Source organism: Lichenostomus cassidix, chromosome 17, assembly GCF_008360975.1.
Source record: "Lichenostomus cassidix isolate B80296 chromosome 17, HeHo_3.0, whole genome shotgun sequence".
NCBI classification, from domain to species: domain Eukaryota; kingdom Metazoa; phylum Chordata; class Aves; order Passeriformes; family Meliphagidae; genus Lichenostomus; species Lichenostomus cassidix.
Window position 1 is genome coordinate 595,680 of NC_139497.1, and position 24,321 is coordinate 620,000.

The 24,321-nt window shown below is 49.9% G+C and overlaps 1 protein-coding gene across 4 annotated transcripts in view; it reads right to left on the reverse strand.

Annotated features, from left to right (window-relative positions):
* Nucleotides 1-1,956: 1,956 nt before the first annotated feature.
* The window catches only part of PBX3 (PBX homeobox 3), a 98,049-nt gene continuing 75,684 nt past the window's right edge, over nt 1,957-24,321 (reverse strand). For 3 of the 4 annotated variants that reach the window (XM_085076657.1, XM_085076659.1, XM_085076656.1), the window contains exons 3-9: nt 21,193-21,434; nt 16,978-17,168; nt 15,081-15,216; nt 8,530-8,695; nt 7,208-7,320; nt 6,282-6,371; nt 1,957-3,515 (exon numbers count right to left, since the gene is read on the reverse strand). In XM_085076657.1, coding sequence (XP_084932783.1) covers nt 3,423-3,515; nt 6,282-6,371; nt 7,208-7,320; nt 8,530-8,695; nt 15,081-15,216; nt 16,978-17,168; nt 21,193-21,434 — 1,031 coding nt within the window. In that variant the 3' untranslated portion in view covers nt 1,957-3,422. The remainder of the gene's footprint in view (nt 3,516-6,281; nt 6,372-7,207; nt 7,321-8,529; nt 8,696-15,080; nt 15,217-16,977; nt 17,169-21,192; nt 21,435-24,321) is intronic. The other variant, XM_085076658.1, reaches the window with a different exon arrangement.

A 24,321-nucleotide genomic window follows, 5' to 3' on the forward strand; every position in this document is an offset into this window, starting at 1 on the left:
CGCTGCCAGGCGTTGTGTCTCCCTGGCTGCACGGCTTCTCACGGCTCCTCGACTCCCCCAGCACAGCAGGGCACACGGAGCTGGGCTGTTCCCAGAAGCGGCCGGTCGGGTGCATCTCTGTGCATCTCTCCTCCAGACACCCTCATGCCTGTCCCAGCGCCGGGTGCCTCAGTCGGGTCACTGTCGGGCACAGGAGATGGCGACTCCTGGGACCTGCTGCAAATCCTCCCTTTGGTGCTGCTGTGCTCCTCACAGGGTCTCAGGCCGGCACCTCCCGTGGCTGGTGGGCTCTGATTGCAGGGTTCACACGTGCCAAAAGCTCAAACTTGGGCGCAGGGAATGAGGATGGTGCCACTGAACTCACAGGGTGGGAGGGCTGAGCCGCTGCTCCGACGAGCCTTGAGGGTGTAGCTGCTGGGTGAAACACGATATACCATCAGCAGCTTGATCCCAGTACTGGTGCTGGCAGTAAACCTCCCTGATGCGTGATCAGGCCTCAAGGATAAGATGTTTATTATTTGCCGTGGAACCACGTGGCTGTTCTCCAACGTAAGGAAAGGCCAAATTGCACTTGTAATTCAAAGGGACCCAAAGCCTTAATGCTGTAAAGCAGCAGCTAATGATGCCCAGCGGGCGCAGGGCATGCAAGGGCGGCCCAAAGGTTGTTGATGGCCTTCCTATGAACCTCCTCAGAGTATGACAGGTCCTTGCCTGTGGCCAGCAGAGATGTGATCAAGATGAGGGACGTCTGAGTGTTCATTACGCTGCCTACTACGCCTCCGCTGACACACTTTACATTTAATATATAAAACACTGTTTCCACTGAGCTGGAGCACAAACACTGAGCGTGTGGACTTGGGGAGCTCCATTAGCAAATGCAAATTGCTGGGTGCTTCGTCCTCAGCATGCAGAAGTCTTCGGCAGTGCACAGTCCCCACCTGCTCTAGCTCTCGTTAACTGATTAACAGAGGCTTTGCAATGCACGTCTAGTTATTTACTTGTTTATTTAAATGCACCACCTGTAAAAGAAGAAGCACCGTTCAATTCCAAACCTGATCGAGGCGAGTCTGCTCCATGAATGAGAGCAGCAGCAGTCACTGGTGCAGGAGAGCGTGGGGTGCAGTGTCACCACGGCCCAGGGGGAGAGTGGGAGAACAAAGGTATTTTACAAAATAACCTGACAGAAGAATTGTTAAGAAAAGCTGAACCACAAGGTCATTAAATCATGCAAATAATTGTTCAGCCACCAAAACAACACCCGAAGGCTTGAACAGCCAAAGGGAAGGGAAGGTGATGGACCAGCAGCTCCTCAGAGCCAACTGAGCCTGGCAGGGGCTGCTGGTGGTGAGTGCTCGACCTCCTCCTGCCTAGCTGCACTAACCCAAGTAGCAAGTAGTTATATTTATCAAAGACTATTTGCTGCAAGTGATTAACGTTAATTTGATTTCCTGTGAGTCAATTTCCTTGAGATATGGTAAATAGGCTATTACCTGTTATTGACCTTTACTTTATTAAAAAGACTTAAAATTAGCATTTATATATATACGTCCTTCCAAAAAAGTTTTTTTAATAAAGAAAAATATTTTTATAATCGCATTAGACTTGCTAGCTGAGGCTATAGCTCCAAAGTTAATGTTAAATAAAAATGGTAATTAAGAGTGAATATGATGATGGTTTTTAAACTCATCTAAAGGCCTGACCCCTTCCTTTACCTCCACTTGATTTGTGGCTTCCAAGCAGAGCAGGGTGGCAGCGGAGGCAGGAGCTGGCAGGTGGAAGCCTCTGCCCAGGACGTGCCTCTCCCAGGATTTCCAATCCTCTCCTGGCAAGAGGGCACAAGGACCTGCTGGTGTTCAAAGAGATGCTCAGCTCCTGCTCCATGCCAGCTCTCTCTTCTGGAGACCAACGCATCTCCTCGGGCTGACTTGAACTGAGCAGGAAGAAATTACATCAACGTTTGATCATGAAAGCAAAAAGTTTATTCATGTTTGAAACTACATATAACTACCACGAGGAAGACTTTTCAATCCAGGGTGTAATCCAGTTAGAAAGTAACACGAAACGGTTTAATACATTAGAATCACTGCCACAAATTATTTTCATGACTCAATCAGTTTCAGAATCGCATACAATACAAAAGAGAGAGAGAAAGGGCCCCTGCAATCCAGGGGGATGTACAGTACTGAATACTGAAGTCTGTATGCATTACAATTAGTTGTTGGTTTTTGCGTGTATTAGTAACAAGATGAAGAACATTCAAAATGCTTCTCAGTATTTACAACAGTTGCACTGTTTTGTGTCCAACCTAAGACCCCATGTTTCCACTTCCGCTTCTTTAGCAGTTGCCAAGGCAACCCTGATTTGTAGGAGATTACAATGTACATTACATTTTGTGGGGAAACAAAGAGTTAATTACAAGATGCAAAAAGATAAGAAAGACAAACTACAGCGTGAGTATCGTTCAGAGGTAGTAAGTGAGCACTCTAAGCTACAGAACATGTTGAAAGTCTATTGGTTTGTATGAGTTCGCATGAGGTAATAAAGCTGTGTTTGATTGGTGAGATGTATAAATACTCTTTTGCTACACTATGTACAACACTCCATATCACGGTGCTTTTTCCTTTCCTTTTCCTTTGTTTGTGGTTTGCTGCCAAGCAGAGGCACCAGCCCTTGGCAGGCGTGGGTAGCACCCAGCTCGTACTGTAAAACCCCAGGTCGTGGCGAGCACAGAGACCAGCAGCAAGAGTCGTCATCTCCCAAGAACAACCTGTGTCCGTGTCGGGATACGGAGAGGAGACTCGGGGTCCGGGGGGCTTTAGCAAGAAAAGATGCTCCTGGTTTCCAATCTAATTTGTAAGACAATAGATCTCAACAAAAATGTGACGAATAAGGATTCTTAAACACGACCATTGTTAACCGAAATAACCGAACAGCTCTTTTTATTCCAGCTCTGTGAGAGATATGAAAAGATGAAACACAATCAAAGTCTGTGATTCCTGTTGACTTTCCATGGAAATATGCACACAATTAAATTTGGGTGAGGCGGTTCTTTGTGTCTGCTCTTGCTACTGAGGTTAAGCTTGTCCTGTACTTTTACCCTTAAGGCCAAGTAATTGGCAACTGTTAGACCAACATCGTTAAAACTGCTGATAATAAATTATGATAAAATAGTTACAGGGCTATAAACAATGCTAAATCTTGGCCTAATTGGATAAAGTGCTTTTTAACATTGTGTGTTTTAAGTATAAATACAAATGATTATGATACCTTTAAAAAACAGATTTACCAAGTTTTCTAATAAGACAAGGTTTTACAGTAAAGCTGTAGGTGGTTGGCTACAAAAAACTCTTTCCTTTTTCTCCTGCAACTCTGAATGCACTAATCAAGGCATCTCAGCTCAGGGAAAAAGTGTTGCTAGGAGATTAGTTAGAGGTATCCGAGTGCACACTTCCCGGCCCTTCTGTAGGGGAAGTCACAGAAGATGGAGTGGTTGCGTCCTGCCAGCCTCCATTAGCCTGCAAAGGCAAAAACAAGTCAATTGATACCATTGCGCATATTAATTACACATAGGTGTAGTGTGGGGCTGAGGGGAGATGCTCTGCCAGGGGGATTTTCCCGCACTGCTCTGGCTGCAGGGCTGTGCAGAGTGAGGTGCGGGATGTGTGATGGCAGGGAAAGCAGGAGCCCTTCAGCCAGATGTTGGCTGCAATCAGGACTGTGGAATTTCTGCAGAGACCATCCCTGCTCTAATGAGGAACATCCTTTCACCGGCACTTCAGCTTTCTCCCCTGAGCAGACAAGCCTGGGGCAATCCGTGTTTAACCCTCGCTTCTCCCATCACTTCCCAAAGTTCGGAAGGGCCTTTCGCTGCTCACAGGAGCTTAGGCAGAGCTGCCCCACTAGGTTCCCTGCCCGTGCTCCCCCAGCTCCCCAGCGGAAGGCAGAAAGGGGCTGCTCGGCTCGGTTTTCCAATTATCTGCAGCGGCAGCCCCGCTCCAGCCCTGCTCGGTGCCTCGGCTGCCGGCCCTCCCGCCTCAGACCTGCCTCAGCACGAGCAGCACAGGAACAAATTTGCCTTATGTCTCGGCCAATCGAGGCAATTGCTGGAATCAATGTCTGATCGGATTTCGGCTGTGGCAGACAGCTTGTCGCTACATATTTTTATGTCAGTCAAGAAGAGGGAGGCGCGGGGCTCGTGAGTTGGGGGACGCTGAGTGGAAGTGACGGGGAGGCCTCAGCGCAGCGCTCCCAGAGCCGCCCTGGCCGCGCCGCTGCCCCCGGCCTGGCAGCGAAAGGTTAGCGGGAAATGTGCTCCTGGTGCTCGGCTGCCCCAGCCATCCGCGGCCGGGCCGGGGGGACACTGTGGGGACACTGGGGACACGCAGGGGAGCGCAGTGTGGCAGGAATCCCCGGCTGCCACCCCTCGAACCCCACAGCCAGCCTGGCTCCGCGTTCATCTATCACAACAAGAGCGCTGAGCCGCTGCACCAGGGGAGAGCAGCTCGGTAATTATCTCCTCTGCAGACAAAACAGCAAACAGAGCAGCTTTATCCTGACCAACGCAGGGCATTGGGTTTTCCCTTCAGTGAAATTAACAGCAACACCAACCTGCACCGTGGCAAGGCTGAACCCCCAGCGACACCCATGCGCTGCTCAGGCAGACTGAACAGGCACAAACCCTGCTCCAGCGCGGAAGCACCGCGAGGTTTTATTTTGTAAAGACACGAGAATCTACTTAGAGAAAGAAAAACTCTCGCGCAGATATGAGTCTAAAGATATTCCATCTGAAGTAAACATCATTCCTCTTTTATCCAAATTTATAAACAACAAATGTACAATATTTTTACTCAGCTTGGCAGCTGGAGGAGAGGTTGTCAGCAAGCATTCTTTTTTTCAAATAAATTAATCCTTACTCTGGTGGTTTGAGATTATGCACTGTATTATACAACAGCGCCTTATCAGGCCTCATCAGTGAAGATGGAATTCATGTCTGTAAAATGCTGCAGGCAATCACAGTTTCATATTTTATCATGTTGATAAGGATATCGCAAATTCTCTGAAGCATTTCAAAACACTTAAATGAAAAAGGAGAAATGCAACTAAAAGGCTTTTTATATGGTTTGTTGTGGGTTATTATGAGTTATTTATAAACCCAAAAAGAAAGATTTGACATTTCAAATGTAAAAGATTTGAGTATTTAATGGTACTTTTTTCCCCTTACAATTGAACATCTTCAATCACATTTTAAATCATTAATATTTACTCTCATGGCAAGTGGCAACTCAAAGCGCAGGGGAAACCTCCCCTTCCCTATGGCTGCAGCAGCTCACCCTGGGTCTCCCCATTCCCTTTCTCCATGGGTTCCTGGGGCTGCTCACCACCCACACCCCACCCACATTGGCTGGGAGCCACCGGGGTAAACCCTGTGCAGAGGAGACGGTCACTAGGCTGGGAATTCTCTACAGTAATTTTAGAGTCCATGAGCATGAAAGAAAACAAAGAAAAATCACCTCTCGAGCAAATAAGAAACACTAAAAAAAAAAAAAAAAAAAAATAAAGCACTAATTGTCGCAGCTGTAACTGGGAGAAACAAGCTGGGAGTGAGGGATGAGCAGGCTGTGCCGTGCAGCCCTCGCTGTGCCGCGGGGTGTTCCATCCCAGCTCCCATGCCGAAGGAAGAACAGATCTGCACACTGATTTATCCCGGCGCCTCGGCGCGGCCGCGGGCACAGCCTGCCCAGCCCGGCCACTGTCACATCCCATCGCTTACGGCCAGCGGGAGGACATTTAGCACCTATCACCATCAAGCCCATAATCCCTCAATTTACTGGCATCTGTTAGCCAGACTGACTGCTCGCTCCCGTTTGGAGTAACGAGGCCAAAGGTACCTCTCAAACACAGGAAAAATGGGCACCCTTGAAATGGCCAAAGTGTATCAAAGTCTGTCAGAGCCGTGCTGGCGCCTGGCACAAGCAGCAACAGCCCAGCAGAGCTCCCTGCCTGCCTGTCAGGCCACAGGAGCTTTTCCGAGGCTGTTACCTTTTAACTCATAAGGCTGAAACAAATAAAAATTTGAACCATTTATAGTCACAGATCTGGAATTTCTCTCTTCTTACACTAAAAAGCCTTACAGCTGCACCAAGGGCTGTTCTGTGGCTCATCCCCAAAGATGTGATATTAAATGACACTTTTGCAAGAGCAATTAATACAGGTATTAATGACTGCATTTACCTGCCACTGTGCTTATGGCTCTCCAAACCACCGTTCCCCTGGGTACTCACATTTAAATTATGTGGACTGTACAGTGAATTTCCTCCCAAGCCATCATTGTATCCTCCCGTCTGATTGATAACATGACGCAGGGTATCCACCTTAAAGTGAGGGGAGACAGGATTCATCATTTCAAATCTATTAAAACATCATCACTTACAATAGGCAACATTTTGAATTATGTGAGCCAAAAGGGTTTAGCATCTTCTATGAAAGGCAAATTTATCAATCAAGACTGACTGGCAGAATTTCAACCAATCCGTGCCCATTACAGCCCATACATCTCTGCTTCTCACACCACCAAACACAACTTCCTCCCAGCACCACGGCCTGCAGCTCCTTCCCAAGTGTGCAGCAAAGTGCTGGGAATATTCACCCGCCTGTGTGTGCTGGCATGTATGAAGGAGATGGTGGTGTGTACACAGCACATAAACCATGCAGCCAGCCCTTCTGAGAGGACTGCAACAGCCACTGACAATGAGGTGTATTGTAACAGCTCAGTCAGATGCATTCTGACATTTAAGTAAATAAATAAATAGATGAATAAATTCATAAATAAAAGCTTGTCCAATAAATGAAAGAAAGATGGAAGTTTTGATTTTTTAAAGGGCAGGGAAGGAGGGAAGAAAGGAAAAAAAGAAAGAAAATTTCACTGGATATTCAGTGTCCATGGAAGTCAGATGCACCCAATCCCATTCCATGAGCTCAAGCCAGAGCCGAATGCATTCACAAAGCTTAAAATTTCAATCAGAAAAAAATCACTCTTTCCTTTATATTTGTGAAATTCAATGCCGGGGTAAGAATAGGCCACATCCAGAAATATGCAGCCTCCACTCTGCAGCGAGGCCCAGACCAGTTAATAGAGCCAGAGTAAGGTGGAATTTTTAGCCCAAACCCTACCCTGCCAGAAAGGCCCTGCTGGGGGCATTTCTCCTACCTGTGACTGCACATTGGCTCCGACTTGGGACCCCTGGTAAGAATCCCCATTCAGACTCTGCATGTTCATGAACATGTCCCCAGAATTTGGGAGGTTAAAAGAACCAGAAGAACCTGGAAAGGAAAGAGTTAGGTAGCTGAATAACAGAGAGCTGCAAAAACATAACCCTGAGACCTGAGGGCAGGGGAAGGAGAAGCAGCAGGAGAGGAGAGGACAGGCAGAGCTCAGTGGAGGGGAAGTTGCTGCCCTGGCGTGGGGCAAGTGTGGCCACCAGCCTCCCACACGGGCCAGCACATCTGGCCAGGGGCTGCCCCGGCTCTCATCCCTGCACCACAGCACTGCGCTGGGCAAACCTGGAAGCTCCCTGCAACCCAGGGCAGCTCTTCCCTCTGGAAGCCTGTGCAACAACAGGTTTCTGTATCAGAGTTTTCCCCCTGTGGATCACTCCATCATGGGGTGTCATCACCAAACACTCATTTTGACCCTGTGCTTCGTGTCTCCTTCCAAAGGAAATGGCTGGCAATGTGGTTTATTACTGTCAGGGAAGGAACCTTTTTCTTACATCCTTTTGATTAAAGTCTTCTTTTTCCTGTGGTTCTCTATCCTCTTTTAAAGTTGTACACAACTAAGTTAGAGAAAAACTTGACTGCAAATGGTGTCTGTGTTTGTGGCAAGCTTTGCCCCTGGAGCCCAAAAGAGCAACACCCCCCTCACACACTCCCTCACTAATGCAGTGCTCAGACTTGCAGAATGTCATCAACACACCAGCAAGACCTGCAGAACATGTCACAGAGTAACTCCAAATTAAAGTTCCATCCTTACGTTTCTATTCAAAACATCAACTCCATTTCAAGCCATCCTGAGTTTGAACTCTAATTAGCGCATGCTAAAATATTCTTCTATTTTGTTGTTATCTTGATAATAAATTTAACAGTTCTACAAAACCAGACTTGGACCTCTGCCCCATTTTACATTCTTTTCAATGAATGAGAAAAAGCTTAAAGCAACTACAGAAACAAAGAAGGTGCCAGAAGGCTGAGCCAGGCAGCCGTTACTGCTGCAGGAATTACATGGGCCCCACTCTGCTCTCCCATACGGCTGTGGGAGCTTCGCTGTGGAGCTGCTGGGACCACCCAGGGCAGTGCTCAGCCCTTGTGGTCCAACTTGGACGTCCTGGGGTCCAGGACTACTCCCTGTGCCATGCCTAGGGCTGCTAAGGAGCTGCATCCTCCTCATCCCAGCTGAGCTCACAAGGGCACCGTCAGGGCCCTCCGTGACAGACAGCCCTTCAGGATGCTCGAACGCACCAGCTGGGTACCTACCAGAATTTGGTGTGGTGGGGGAGTTGGTCTGGTTGTTCTGGACGGCCGCGGCCACGGCGTGCGCTGCAGTCACAGCCGTTTTTGCTGCGTAGAGATTGGCTTCCTCCTGGAACTTCCCGATGTTCTTCTTGTACCTGATTCTCTTATTGCCAAACCAGTTGGACACCTGTGGTGGAGAGAGATGGGAAGAGTGAGGGACATGAAGTGCTTGGCATGGCAAAGCAGGATCCCTTTGAAATGTCATGTTTGTGCCAGAAACACAATGCATACCTGCTCCAGGTAACTGAGCACTAACCCAGATCAGTTAAACATCACTATGGAGCTGAGCAAGACCTGGCTGTGCTGCTCTGTTGGCAAACTGAGGCACAACAAGTGACTGATGACCACACATACCCTGGAGCTTGCTGTACCAGTGAGCACAGCATTGTCCCCTACCACCATTGGCCATTTGTCAAGAAAAACCTGGTGCAAGACCCCGAAAGCTGCTCAGAGGGGACCAAGGTCCAGCTGACTGAGGGCGAGCAGGCAGTGAGAGCAATTGTTCTTTATTTTTGGGCTGGAACAACCTTGGCAGCCCACTCAGAGAATCGTGTTTGGTTGGCTGAAAATGAAAGGAATCATATAAATCAATAATGGCTGAAAAGTCACTTTGTCATGTCCCTTTGAAGATGCTGTACTGAAGCCAAGCTGGCTCCCAGGGCACCAGCTATTAACCCACACAGGGGTCACGGCTGGAACTGCTCAGGAAAGTTCGTACAATCTTGCTTAGAGGCTTTGTTTAACTTCAGCTGCTGTAACAGAGCTCCTAAATAACAAACCCAGTTTGGAACATGGACAATGGCCAACATGGCAGAGACAAAAAAAAAACAACTGCAACAACCCAGTGGTAAAGGGGAAGGGACCAGTAACAGCCCAGTGGTTATCAGGCAGCCACAGGGCGTGGCAGGGGACCTGTCACAGCACCCAGTTCAGGAGCCTGCTGAGACACGACTCAAATCCTGCTGTATTTGATGCAGCACAGCTTTTGTTTAACCACAATTAATGGAAAACCTCTGGCCTTTACCAGTAATACAGAAGGTACCTTATACATCCTGCTCCCCTGATAATACTCCACCATATTCTATATATTGCACTTAATATCACCTTGTCAGTCAGAGAAGCAATAATACATTAATGAAACCCAGCAAATAATTATTGTGTACAATCAGATTATGCTTTATTAACAGTATCATAATTGAGGAATCTCTGCACATCAACCATATTGTCCACGGATGTGCACGAGACCCCTCTGTTTATGCACGCCCCTGGACCAATCAAACAACAGCCATCACTAATAAAGGTTTATTTAATTCTCACAGTAAAATTTTAATATCACCAGCAGCCTGGGGAAGCCTCAACGAGTGGATTTGCTTGACATCAGATCGTTTCCATTCTGCTAGTCCCAATACTTCTTAATCTTTAATATCAAGGCAATTAAAATTAATGGCCACTCATCCAGAGCCACTGTGGGCAGTGTTTCCTTGACATCAATTGTTTGATGGGATTACCTAGAGGTTAAACTAACAAGCAAGGTTTAATTGGAAGCAATGAGAGGAGCAGCGCTCATACGTCATGTTTAACCCGCACACCACATCTAAATGAATACCCAGAAATGTTAAACTCCTCCTGAGACTGAAGCACACACCCTGCACAGCATCAGGGCTGCCAGAGGAGCCCCAGCAGCCTGGAGGTGCCACTGTCACTGCCCTGATCCCTCTGCCCAAGGAATCATTGTGCTCCCCTTTGCGACACACAGGGCAGAGCGTGCCCCAGCCTGAGGAACATGGGGACACATGGGGACATGTGGGGACACACAGGGACACGTGGGGCTGTGGTGAGCTGGGTGAGAATGGCCAATGTGGGCAGCTGGACGTGGCCAGCACAGGGTCAGGGCACTGCTCAGCAGGCTGTGCCAGGCAGGATTTCAGATCCCTGCCCACCTGGAGCACACCTCACCCAGCCTGTGCTGCTGGCACTGCTACTGTCCCAGGGAAGACAGGGATGCAGGTGCTGGGATCCCCTGTCAGCATCAGGAACCAGCTCCTCACCCAGACCTGTGCTCACCCTAAACATGGAAGTTGTCTCCATCATGAGCTGCCTCACAACACATTTTTCATTTAAACAAACTATCTCTTCACATAAAAAAAACAATGAACATCTTTCTCCTCCTGATCATTGAAGGCCAATTAATTAATTGGGCTTAATTGTATATTACATTTCAAACAATACTGTTGCACTTATTTATCATGTTAATTGCAATGTTAAATAAAAAGACAATAAATTATTACTGAAATCATCAAGATGCCTAATGTGGGATTTGGGATGGGGCAGGCCTGCCTTGTGTCTCCAGAGTGGCTGATTTCCTGGGATAAATCAGTGCTCATTCAGCAAAGATGCAGCTGATGCAAGAGCATTGCTGGTGGAATTAGGGAACTACAGACTCATGGAAATCTTTCCATTGTGTTTCCATGTTTGTAGCACACAAGTCTATGTTCCACATCTAAAAAATGGTACAAACCAGAAAATGTTAAAAATCAATGTTGCACAATTACAGTCTATGATCTAAACCCAAGAATTTTACCTCCAGAGCTATTTCATTATGCTGCAGCTTTTTTCCTTGCCTCCCACGTGAAATCCAGGGGTAAGAGCCCCTCCATCCAGTTTTCCCTGTGCCTGCTCACAGCAGCAGGGGCCATAGGGGTGTTGGATGAAGCTCCTGCATGCTTTCTTTAAAACAATGTTAAATATATTCCCTCGTCAACCACATCCTTCTTTTGTCTGAAGCAGTGAAAGATGTTATTGCTGTACTCTACTGCCCTGCTCTCAGCACTGGCTGCGCCCTCTCTCCAGCCCATGTGATGGACTGATGGTCGTTTGTGACAACCTGAAAGAGGCTCATCTGCAAAGGTATAAAACATCAGCCTCGAAGCCATGGTAGAGGAGAACAGACGATACAGTTTATCTCCTTCCAACATGTGCTGATGGGGTAGCTCTAAATTACAGCCGACAATGTTCTCTGCTAAGGACATTTTTTTCCCCAGAATTACCTTTTCCACACTCCTAAAAATGAAATTGTGTGAGGTGTTCATCTTAATAAATAGTTTGTCTTTATGCTTTTCTTGAAAAACCTTCTCATTCTACATATTATTTTAAACACCGATATCAAGACTGAAACCATCGATCTCCCACCTGCAATGAAATGATTCTAGGAGACAATTTTCTTTGCAGCTCAGTAAAGTGCCATGGCAGCAGGATTTCCAGTCAGCGGCTTAATCTGGGGGGAGGATGACCCAAAACATTCACTAATTAAGTGTTTGAGGGAGAAAATGTTCTGCCATGAATCTGCCCCCAGCATGTACCAGGCACTGACAGTACATGAGAGAAACACTTGGGATCTTCGTTAGGAGAGGCTACAGAGGAGCCTGGTTCAGCCAGAGAAAGGACAAAGCCTCTTCATCAAAGACGAGCCAACAGCTCCAGAGTTTTGAAAGCCATCCCTTAATGTTATTTATTCCCTTTTCCAGCTCTTTGCCCCTCCAGGGTGTTTGCAGCACAGAAGGTAAATGGGGCATGGTGACAGGCATGGCGAGGTCCAAGGGACACTTGGTCAAGGCTGAAAATACACACACTGAGGTCTTCCATGAAAGCACTGAGTGAGGTGCAGCTTAGTCCCTTCCTCAGATGCCATTGCTTCTCCCCTGTGGTGCTGCTCCTGCCAGGGTTTCAATGACTGCTCAATTCACCTCGAGTTCTGGATTGCATCCTCTGAGTTCTGCCGTCAGTCAGCAGAGCAGTGTGTGCAGGGCTGCTCCACAGTGCCTGCTCAGAGCTCTTCTACTACATGGCCTCAAAAATATGCACCCTTTTCAGTACAAAGAAAGAGAACTCCAGCCCAGTTTGACCTAGAAATACCAACTATCCCTCCAGTACTGCCATACAGCTTTTGGAAGTGCCTTTGGAAATCAAAGACTAGGATATCTATGGTATTCATGCTCTCTAGCTATGACAGCAGATCCATCAGCCACTCAAGCAACCAGCTGATCACAGGCACTCCCTCTCTCTCATACATGCTCTTCTCCCATTAGATGATACATGGCCCCATTTCCAGGCTTTCCCATATCATCCTGAGGTTTTCCAAGTCATTTGTAACGTCTTGCCAGAGGGAAGTTCCAGCCATGGCCAAAGGCCCAGCCCTGCATCCGTGGTGCCAGGCTGGGTGGGCAGCACTGCCCTTGCACCAGGCTGGCAATGTCACCCAGCGAGGCTGAGGCTGCTGGACACAATCCAGCTACTCCCATCGTTCACTCAGACTTTCTAATGGATTCAAGAAACAACATTAGTTGTTTCATGTCTGTATCAAATATTAAAAAAACAAACCTATATTCCTGTCACAGGGTCTCTGCCACTGCTGGGTTGTTGGACCATCTGCCTGCCTTTTATTTCTTTTTACAGCATATACATTAAATCTTATCAAACAACCAATTAACAGAGAAATCAGATCTATTAGCACTAGAAGCAATCAGTTATGGCTTCTCAAGTGTTCCATCTCATTTCCTTCATTCACTTCAGCCTTATCTAGATCTGGCTTTTTATCTGTCCACTTGGCAGGATCACTAACCCCTTCCCTGCCAGGCACAACTCACCACTGGGTGCACAGGGAACAGTTCTTCAGCAGGTCTGGTGGGCTCTTTCCCATGTCACCTCCCCCAATTACATTAACCAAACCTGAAGAACTTTCAGTTTCTTTAAGTTGGTGTTGATGGCATGGCCTCTCCTAACTATACAGCAGGCTGTCTCGGATCACATGGAAGATTTCTGGACACCACTTACTGAAGGAATTGCCACAAACCATCTCGTGCCAAGGACCGAAAGCAGCAGCAAGATTAAGGCTGCAGACCACAATGCCCTGGCACTCATGTGCTCTCAGGCCGTTTGGCTGGTCACAGGCACCCCCAGCAGCCGCAGGGATGCCTGAGGGCACAGGGATGCCTGGTAGAACAGCCCAGCAGCCACTACAGCTGCCCTGCATGCACCTGGGCCACGGGCCTTGTGTGATGCTAACGGCAAGGCAGGAGCAGCGTGAGAGGGAACAGGTTGTATGCTGAATTTCCCTCAAAACCTTCCTGCCCATCACCACAGCTATTTGTAAATGGACTGGGAGAAACTGCCTCCATCTCCATCCTGTGTCTTCCCCTGGCACTGAGCACAGGCACTTCCCACCCCAGTCAGAGTATGGTATGTGCTGCATGCCAAGGAACAAGCAAGGGGACAGCAAGGAACACACACGTGTCCTGGGGCAATTCTGCCAGGGCTGGTATTGTGGATGCATCCAAAGTCAAGTAATTCCAAACCTGGAGGAGCTGGGCAGCCTTTCATTTGGAAGTCTTCAATAAAGTGCCTGAATTTTTCATGCATTCAATGGAGGCCTATAAAGTAAATCTCAACTCAGGTCTTAATTATAAAGCTAAAGGTTGCATTGCTAATAATGCCAATACTGCAGCCTGCGATCATTAATAGTTAACACATGCGCCGCAGGCACTGCTTCTCTCAAGGACCTGAAATATTGATAAGGGAGCTGAGGGAACAGGGGGGAATGGGGTGGCTGGAGAACTCGGAAAGTGCCAGGGCACTTCCCTGCCACCCAAGTTCAAGTTCCTCTCCAAGCTGTACAAGGCAGATCTGTGTGGGAATAACTGGGGTTTCTATCAAACATACAGGCCACACAGAATGCAAGGTGGTGTTTTGCTTTTTAAGCTGCCTGATGGAGGAAAACTCGATGGTGTCATCAGGCTGAGCACTGCTGTGAGACACCAATCTGAGCTGTACAGGTTCTTTGGCCCACACAGAAAGCAGCCACAGCCAACAATGGCACAGTCCTGACTGGGGAGATGCTGGGTTTCTTGCATTAACTTCACAGTAACAGCTGTTATATGTGGTAAAAGGAGCAAATCTGCCTAATGCAGTTTTGGCTTAGAGAAGTCACTTGTGTCACTTCAGTGTAGCTAGAGGTTGAAATTCTGTTTGGCTTAGAAAAACAACTTTGAGCAATCAAAGAAATTTGGATCTATACAGATAGATCCTAAATTTGTCAATAAACCATTCTTTCTCCAAAATCCTGGTCAGCTGTAATGAATTCAGAGCAGAGCAAGGCTCAGCCAGGAACCTCACTGCTATGCACAGAGAAGGCTGATGTGAAGTGGGGTGCAGACCTTGCTGCCTTTTTATTTTCATATTCTCTGTGCACAACACCTTTGTGCCCCAGCACAGCCCCAGCCACCACAGGCATGCTGCCTTTCCTGCAGAGCTCAGCCACATCCCATTGCCCTGCAAACCTCATCGTGGTCAGCACACAAATATGAAGGAGTGAGAGAGGTGCTTTGGGCAGGCCCTGCTCTGTACCACTTGCCTCCACTGAAACCACCTCCCAGAGCCTGGAGGGAGACAGCAGCATGGCAAGGGGAACCAGGAGGTTGGCACACTGTGGGGTGCAGGGGGCCCTCCCTGCTGCTTACCTGCGATACCGTGATGCTGCATTTCTTTGCCAGCTCTTCTTTGGCTTCTTCACTGGGGTAGGGGTTACTGAGGTGGGAGTAAAAATACTCATTCAAGATTTCCGTGGCTTGTTTACTGAAGTTACGCCTTTTCCGTCTGAAATGAGAAAAGGAAAACCACAATTGTTCCTCCAGATGCCAGGAGGTCCCTGGCAGGGTCAGATGGGGGGCAGCAGCCCACATTTCACAGCCTGTGCTGCAGCACAGAGCAACACAACAGAGCTATCCTGGCACCCTGATCCCTTTGGGCTCCCCAACACCATGGGAGGGAGCAGTGGGCAGCAACACCACGTCCTCCACCCAGCCCTGCAGGGCTCTGGACTCTGCCTCTGGCATAACACCCCAACCTCACTGCAGGGTTCATCCCATGGGGGCACAGGCCCCATGCTGTGGCAGAAAAGGTGCAGCAGGTGCTGAGCCAGCAGCCTCCCTGCAGCTCCTCCACACCTGACTACACCACCCAGCCCAAAGCTCCTGGCCTCAAAGCCTCTCCATGCCAGCAGCAGCCTAACAGACCTCCTTCCCTTGGGCACAGGTCAGCTGGGGCCCCACACAGCTCCCCAGGGTGAGCACAGTAGAACAGGACAGGGCAGCCGTGCTGAAGTGTCCTCACATGGCTCTCCCTGAGCTAATTGGCTTCCAATACCAAGTGGATTACAGGGCTTTGTGAGTGAGACCCATCTGTGCCCCCTCCTGCCATGGGCTGCACGGGCCCAGGCTCTGGCCCTGCGTGGGACAGGCACCAAGGTGTGTCACCTTGCCTTGAACAAGGGGCCCTGTGGTGGCCACCCTCACGTGCTCTGGCCAACAGAAGCCACCAGCCCTCGCCATGGTGGCAGCCAGCACAGGTTATAGTGGCAGCACCTGCACAGCTGCAGTGCCATCCCTCTGTGCCAACGGCTGCTCTCCTTTTCCTCTGGAAAGCTCCAGTTAAACATTTCCTTGGAGCTCCTTCCCCCAGGGCTGTTGCAATCTCTGCCGGCGCCCCAGGCCAGGCAGCAGCTCAGCGCAATCCCCAGCGCGCTCTTCCAGAGTATCACGATGCTGCTAACTGCGCTGGATCCTGGAGCAGGCAGCCTCCCTCCCTAGAGCTATGTTTATCTCATTACTATGCTTCCGCTCATTTTGCCTTATTTACCTTCCTCCTTTTTAAAGAAATCACTTTAAAATGTACATCTGCAGGCTCTACCTTTGCGTTCCTGGAGCTCTCCATAGACATCTCCTCCAACTGCCTGCAATTACCCTGATTTCCCACACCTGCCAGTGACCTCCTTGTTAATAACATTATTTTGGTCTTGTTTAGCTCCTCACAGCTTTCAGGTGTGAAGCATGAGCTGCTGGAGGAGGGAGGCTCCGCATGGCGCCTGCTGCTCCTCCCTATTCTGCCTGGCTCCACTCCTGCTCTGCCACAGGCCGTGCCAGCTGCCAGGGCCCTGCTCTGCAGACAGGAGCCTTGTGAAGGGGATGGGGCTGGGGATCACTATCCCACCTCACCAGGCTTCACAACAAATCTGACTGTGCTAAAAACCCCTTCCTAATCCCTGTCTGCCTGCCTCCCTGCAGCTCACGGAGCAAGCAGCCTGCTCAGGTGGCTGCAGGCCCCGGGGACAGGCTCTGAGCTCCAACAGTGATCCAGGTGTCCCAGGCGGGGCAAACAAGCCCAGTCTTTGCACTAAAATATGTAGAAAAGACCTTGCTGCTTCTGAAAGCATGCTGTGCAGGGGTTCCTTTCACAGCAGCTGTGGATGAAGGCTTTTGCTGGGACAAGGCAGCTTCTCCCACTCATCCCTGCTGACATGGGACACCAGACCAAGAAATTACTGCTTCCCCTCAAAAGGGGCACTTGCCTCTGCCTTACCTGGCATCAAGGAACCTTGATCTTAAAATCATTACTGCTTCACAAGTGCTTTGTTTGAGCTGCATCTGGATGGAGCTGAATTTTCGATGAATGATGCCCACCATCCTTTCAATCTCCTTGGGAGAAATGGGACGTGTCCGGCTCTGTTCTCTGAGGAGGTTCATTACATGTGTGGTAAATTCATTACATGCCTGTGGAGGAAGAAGAGGCTCAGACATGGGTTTGTGGTGTCCCACGAGCACACGAGCTCTGACCTGGCTGTTGGGGGAAGGCAGTGCTGGGGGACCCTTGCATGGCCCTGTCCCCTCCACACGTGTGGCCACAGGATGCCACACAGCCTGTCCTGGGGCAGCCAGGGCAGCTGAGTGACCATGGCACTGCTCCTGCCATGCTCATCCCTTTCCCATCCCCGTGTCCCCAGGCACAGCCCAGCAGAGAGGCGCAGCTGCAGGCAGGAGCAGAGTGTGAGCTGGACCCACACACCTCCCAGCCAGGTGGGGATGCCTGACCCCTGTGCCTGGGTGCCCTGCAACACTGAGGAACCTGAGACCTTTGTGAGGCACCGTGTGTCCCCTCAGCAGGTGGCTTTCAGCGGCACTGTGCCCCAGCCTAGCCTGTGCTGCGTGGCTGCGGGGCTGAGGGGAGGGACAAGGAGCCCTTGATTATCACTCCCAGACTGTGACATGTTGATAAAAACTTCAGGCTGCACCATCACCAGGAAACCCCTGGTCTGAGCTTCCATGCATCCAAGCAGCCTTCACCCTGCTGTCCTGCCTTCCTTTGCAGGCTGGAACCTGCCAACAACTCTGCCAGCTACCCTCTTCCCTCTAAAGCTGGGCTGCAAAATATCTACACAGTACATCTGACAACCACATTTTCAAGGATTCTCCAACATTTCAATAGATTATATGAGGGAAAGAGTTAAAAGTGAAAAGTTTATGCATCTAAAAACTCATAATTTCCTATAACATTTGCTGAACGTCTCACAACTTATTAAGTGAAGCCATCTATGAATGCAAATGCTGATTAGCAATTTGGCAATAGCCCAACATTCACAGAATTCACATAGCTTTTCTTTAAACCAGTAGTTCATACATGATTAATTAGAACATCTCATTTATGTAGTGTGCACTTTAGCTCATTACTCTAAGTAAAATTCGTTAAGTATTTACATTTAGATAATTAAAATCTGGGTACACCCTTAAGAAAGATGCATACACTTCAGGCAAAGTGATTTTTTTTCTTTACACTACTGAAAGTAAATTACAGGCTAATTTACATCCTTGCAGCACCCGTTGGAGGCAGCGCTCGGCAAGGCTGGGCGAGCCCTGCAGAGTCCTTCGCTTGCCACCGCCGAGGGCACAGAGCTCACCGTGCCAGCGTGGCCACCATGGCTCATGCCACCACGGCTCATGCCACCACAGCTCATGCCACCGTGGCTCATGCCACCACCTGCCACCCCCGGGTCTGTCAAGACTCTCCAAGTTCCAGGTGACAGAGTTCAACATGTCTCATCCTCACTTCCCACTGGCATATTCCCTTTCTTTCATCAGGGGACAACCTGAACATGCAGAAGTTCAGGTCCAGCCCTCCAACCCACAGCAGGAGCACCAGCTTTGGCTCACCCAGGAAATGTTGCACAGAAGGGAAGGGGGACAGGAACCAAAATGTCCCCCTGAGATCAGACAGCACCTCTGATTGTTCCAAAATACAGCTGAACCCAAGAATTCAGCACTGGATGGACATTCTAGACATGCAGCTTGCCACAAGCCCCCTTGTTTTCAGATACCGGGAATTCAGTTTTAAAGTACAATTAAATTGGCAACTGTTGCATTAGAAATATTTTCAGGTGTGCTTTTTGTATAAGAGATATACTATCAAAAACTGGACATTTAAAAGCGAAAATTAGTTTCTTGCTTTCAAGAAGGAGAAACCTTTCCCTGACTTGACTTAACTTGCCTGATGAGACTTGCTTTGGCTACAACTGCTTGGAGAGCCTGGGTTTAATTCATCTCCACCAGCACCTCCCCTCTGCAGAGCTGCCTCACACAGCACAGTGGGGGGAAGCTCAGAAGACTCTGATGCTTTGTCTTGTTTCTCTTGTTTATTTATAGCGTCGGAGCTACTTGATCCCTTTTCCAGGACTATTTTTCAGGCCTCTGCTTGGTGCCCGAGACATTATTAATAATGTCAGGTTATAAGTGATGGCCTTGTTAACCTGCTCAGAAACCTTGTAGGAGCAGGGATGCTCCTGCTGCCTCAGTGCTTCATCACGACTGCGCAGGAAAAAGGGAGGAAATGGCCCAAAACAATGTTGAGGGGCAGGGTGGCAGCCAGTGCTCTGTGAGGCTGCTGGTGGCTTCTAAGCTGCCACACTTCACCCCAATTCGAGGTGAATTCAGGAGACATCTGTGAACTTGGGAAGTGGGTTCCCAGCTGCTCCGGGAGGCCTGGGACCCTTACAGTACTTTTGCCTACAGCAAAAAATGTATTTCAGTGTAATTACAGCAGATAGCTTTCAATATGTCATCTCTGTTATAGGAGCTGTAAATTATGGAAGGCGCTGCCTGCGCGTGGCCATTTCTCCCGGCGCCCGGCGAGGGAGCATTGGGTGATGGCGTGACACACTTTCCATTTCTCTTCTCCTTTTTTTTTTTTCCTGAGTGCATTCCCCTGACTGGCAACAAATATCAGGATCAAACTCTGCCTGGAAAGCATCTCCAGGAAGACACTCTGGTTGCTGCTGCCATGGGACGTAGGAGTGCCTGCGCCGGGCAGGGATGGCAGGAGCAGCTCTGTGGCACAGACAGGTGCCCAGCTGGGCTCCCTGCTGCAGGAGGGCTCCAGCCTCCCAGAACCTGTGCTGCCACAGGCTCACATGCCAAGCCCTGGCTGCCTCTCAGGCACTGTGCTGAGACAAACCGGCAGGAGACAGTTTGCTGCCAGGCTGGGGAAATCATCATATGTCTGTTGAGCAGACGTGGCTGGGTGTCAGGATCCATGGGGAAGCATGCATGTCTCATCCTCAGCTCTACCTTTCTCTCCTGCTCCGGCAGCATTTGAGCATCCTCCAAAATCTCCTGTGGTGTCAGGGAATGGGCGGATGGCTGTGACATTTCAGCTGAAACCTTTGTAAATGGAGCTACAGAGCAAAAAATGCTCCTGCTTCCCCCACGTCATTAAACTTATTAGAGTCCGAGGATGTTTGCCAGGAACTGGCTGCAAGCACCAACCTGCCGCCACTCTGGCCCAGATCTGCCTCCAGCCTGTGTCCCTGTGCCTGGATGAGACATGCTGTGCTGCATGGGGCTTGGTAATCTGACAGCCACAACCATCCCGACGCTACACCTGCACCCGGCAGGGCCAGGAGAGCCCAGGGCTCCACACGGGACTGCTGGGGCCTTGGGGAGTCAGGGCAGAACAACAGATTTGCACAAAGACCCTGACAGGTGTTTGCTCAGTTATTTGTTCACCACTTGAACAACACAGGGAAAGAGACAGCACAGACGAGGAGGCAGTGCCACTGGCACCCAAGACACACTGTGCTGCTGGCACCTGGCAGCGTGTGGCAAACATTCTCAGTTCCACCAGCATGGCAAATGTGTTGGGTCACCAGGTCCTAGAGGTGAACACAAACCCACAGCTCTCTGCAGCATCTTCTTCACTCTGAACAAAGACACCATGTGCTGGCATGTGCCTGAACCAGGATTTCCCTAGTTCCTGTCCCAAAGGGTGGGCCAGGTGCTCTGCTGGTGCCTCACTGCCCACCCCCTTCCAACCTGCTCCAGACAACCTGCCCTGGCCGAGTCTTGTGCCAGAGTCTCCTGCCACCAGCTCCAGGTGCCTCTGGGCTGACATGGCCAACACAGCCCTTGTCTGCCTGTGCTCCCCAGCTCATCACAGGGCAGAGGGTGGCACTGAGTGACCAACACCTCTCCTCTCTGCCTCTATGAGCTGGGCAAAGGGGACAAATGCGGGCTCAGGTGCTGCTCTTGTGCAGTTACAGACAACAGAAAACACTCAGGCATGCAAGACACGCACCCTGGCTCCAGCCAATGGCTCCTCAGAGCCCAACAGATTCTCATCGTGGGTCTCTATGGGCAGAGGGTGGGGAAAGGGAGGAAGGGATGTGGTCCAGAGCAGGCAGTGGTGGACACTGGCAAGCAGAAGAGAGCAGCATCAGGTACACGAACAACTGAGAGGCTGATGTCTGACCTGTTCATATTTCTCCAGCTCTGTGTGATAGATTTGTCTGATCTGGGTCAATTTGGCTCTGTAATCTGAGTGTTCAATAGAGTTATCTGAAGACCCTCCAGAGGCTGCTGCGGCTGCAGCTGCTGCCGCCGATCCCCCACCTTTCTCCGGACCTGAGACTCCTTCTGCCAGAAGCATATTGTCTAGTCTCATTAGCTGAGGATCGGGAGGGTCTTCCTCCTGGGCTCCTCGGATGCTCAAACCTTGGGCAGAAAAGAGAGAACAAGAGAAAACACAGTCAGTATTTCTGCATCTGCCTGGCTGCTGCCCGCTCACTGCATGGCTGCCACGAGCCCTCTGTGACAGCCACCCACCCAGGGGCCATGGGCACAGCCCTGCCCCAGCCCTGCCCCAGCACAGCCCCAGCACAGCCCCAGCACCCAGGCTGGCACCCCTCCACAGCCAGTCCCTTAAGACAGTCTGGCCAGTGCCACGGGAGGATGGCTGATGGTACCACACATAGTCCCTGTGTGTCCCTGGGCTGGCACGTGTGTTGGGAACAGCCTTGGCACAGCTCAGGCCACCTGTGGGGCAGCCAGGAAGGGTGATGCTACACTTGGGGGTGCCTGCAGCAAGGACTTCATGGTCCACAGTGCCATAACACAGGGATGATTTCCCTGCTGAGCTGTCCCCTCTTTTGTCACACTCCTCCTCTGCTCTGCAGTCAGCCTGTTCAACAGCGTCCTGATTTTAATCCACTCCAGCTCTCCTTCTCTACTGTTGCTTTTTCTTTTAGCTTTTGGACCCTTTCTCAGTCTATGTTTACTGTGCTCTATTCCAGCTGTTTTTCCTCAGCTGCGTTTCCACTCACTATGGGACTCATCTCCCTCACAGTATCACAGTCCCACTCTGCTCCCAAATGCAGATGCCTGGCCAAAACCTGCAGCAAAATAATTTGGTACAGTTGCTGTGATTTCTGCATCATGTACTTCCACCAACAGGCCAAGGTGAGAGGGCTTTGTCCAAAGTGACACAATCCATCCAGACTCAAATTAATATTCCAAATCCCCAACCCTTCTCCATAAACCTGACACAGTAAGCGAGTGGCCCCCAAGGTTTAACAGCAGGAGCTGACACTGCACTGAAACTGCAGGAGCCAGCGAGGGGCCTGAAGCACAACAGGAAGAAACTCAGACGATGAGGACAATGACGAAGCCACTCAGGTGTTTCGCATGCAACCCAACATGTCTCGGGGGCTGTTGGCAGAGGGGTGGCATATTGTGTTCATCTTCATCCTAAGCAACACTCCCACGTCCAGAGCATCCCATCCGGAGCACAGGACGCCCACAGACAAAGGGATGACAGAGTGTGTGTGGGGACACAACATTTATCCTGCCCCTGAGTGAGACACATCATTCATTTGAATGGCAAAGCCACGAGTTGATTAACTAATTTTAACAAGAATTAAGCTGTGTGTTAATTCGGAGCTTTCCTTATGAACTATATGAAGCAGATCAGCACAACTAATAGTGTCTGGTGTCCCTGGGGGCAGGGGACTGCAAAACTGATGAACTCTCTGTCACCAGTGAGACGCGTGGCTTGTCAGCAGCAGCCCCTTGGCTGCAGGTTGAACACTCCCAGCGTTGTCTGGGAAGCAGCCAGAGCATCTCCCAGGCCTCTCAGCACAGAGGAACATTCTGCTATAGGCCGGCAATAAAGCTGCTCCTACCAGCACCTGCCTTTATAAATTACTCTTCATTTGAATACAGTGGTAATATATGTATTTTTTGACATATAAGCTCACACTCGGTGGCCATTGTTTCCCTCTTTTATCCCTCACTCTATCACCCTGTGAGTTTATTACTGTTTAGCTCACTGACCTTTCAATGCATCGAGGAATTAAGGTGCAGCACGGACGGGAAAGAACACAACAATACATCACTCCCAGCAGAGCTACCGGCGCCAACAGTGGTGGAAGGAGAGGCCTCGTGGCAGCGCCTGCCCCTCGGCCACGACCACCACAGACCCCTCAACAACCCGTGAGGGGCTGGGGCTGCTGTGTCCACCCCAGTCACCACCCCTGACAGGCACCTGGGGCTGCCCAGACTCCAACCCACCAGCCTGGCAACACCAGCACGCCAGGGGTTAACAAAACCATGTGTGCTACTGCAGGGATCTGCTTATAACTACACCGTGCATTTCAGTATCTCTATGATTTAGACAAACCACATAAACAGACACTAAAACATTGTTTAACAATGAACTTGGCTTTGTTCTAAGACCACAGTTTTAGCATATCTTTCAGCAAATCGTAATTAGCTGTCTTTCAACATGCTGTGCACCTGCCCCCACACATAACAGACGAGAGCATCTGCATAGACTACTGCATTCAGAGGCCAATAAATAAATTGCAGGTCAAAATTATTACAAAGCTTCCTTCGAATAAACCCATCTCCTTCACAATACAAAGCTGCAGATATGAAAAGTACCTAAAGCCCACTCAAATGGTATGATTACAGGGGCTGTTGGAGTTTAATAATCTGACTGTAATTCAGGCATTTTCAACAGCTCATTAAGGGTTCATTAATATATGGGCAAGCTTTTGAATTATAAATAAGCAGATTAGAAACCTGCAGTGCCTGAACTGTACAGTAGTGTCCTCGCCAGCAGAGCAATATTGCCAACAAGGTGAAGTGCTGACCTGTGAGAGGCTGGGGGGCACAGGGCACAGCCTGCCCCATGTCCCCTCCCATATCCCCCAGGCTGGAGAAGGTCCCCATGCCCACGGAGGTGCTGGCCCTGCCCAGCATGACCCCAGTGCTGCAGCAGCTCCCCGAACACCTCAGCCACCAGTGGGAAAGTCCCTATGGTTCTGTCCCCAGGGTTCTGTCCCCCACCCCACACACTGCAGGCACAGTGCTGAGCCCATTGCACAGAGCACAGCGAGGAGTGCCAGGTGTGCAGAGTGACCGTGGCTGTGCCGCTGGCCCTGCAGCAAACCCACCCTCTGCATGCTCTGCACAGTCACCAGCGCCACTCTGGGTGTCTGCCCTGCTGTCCCTGCTGTCCCCACTGTCCCTCTGGCTGCAGGCGTCGAGGGCATGGCGCAGGCCATGGTGCAGCAGCTCCAGCAGCCTTTGTTGGCGGCCA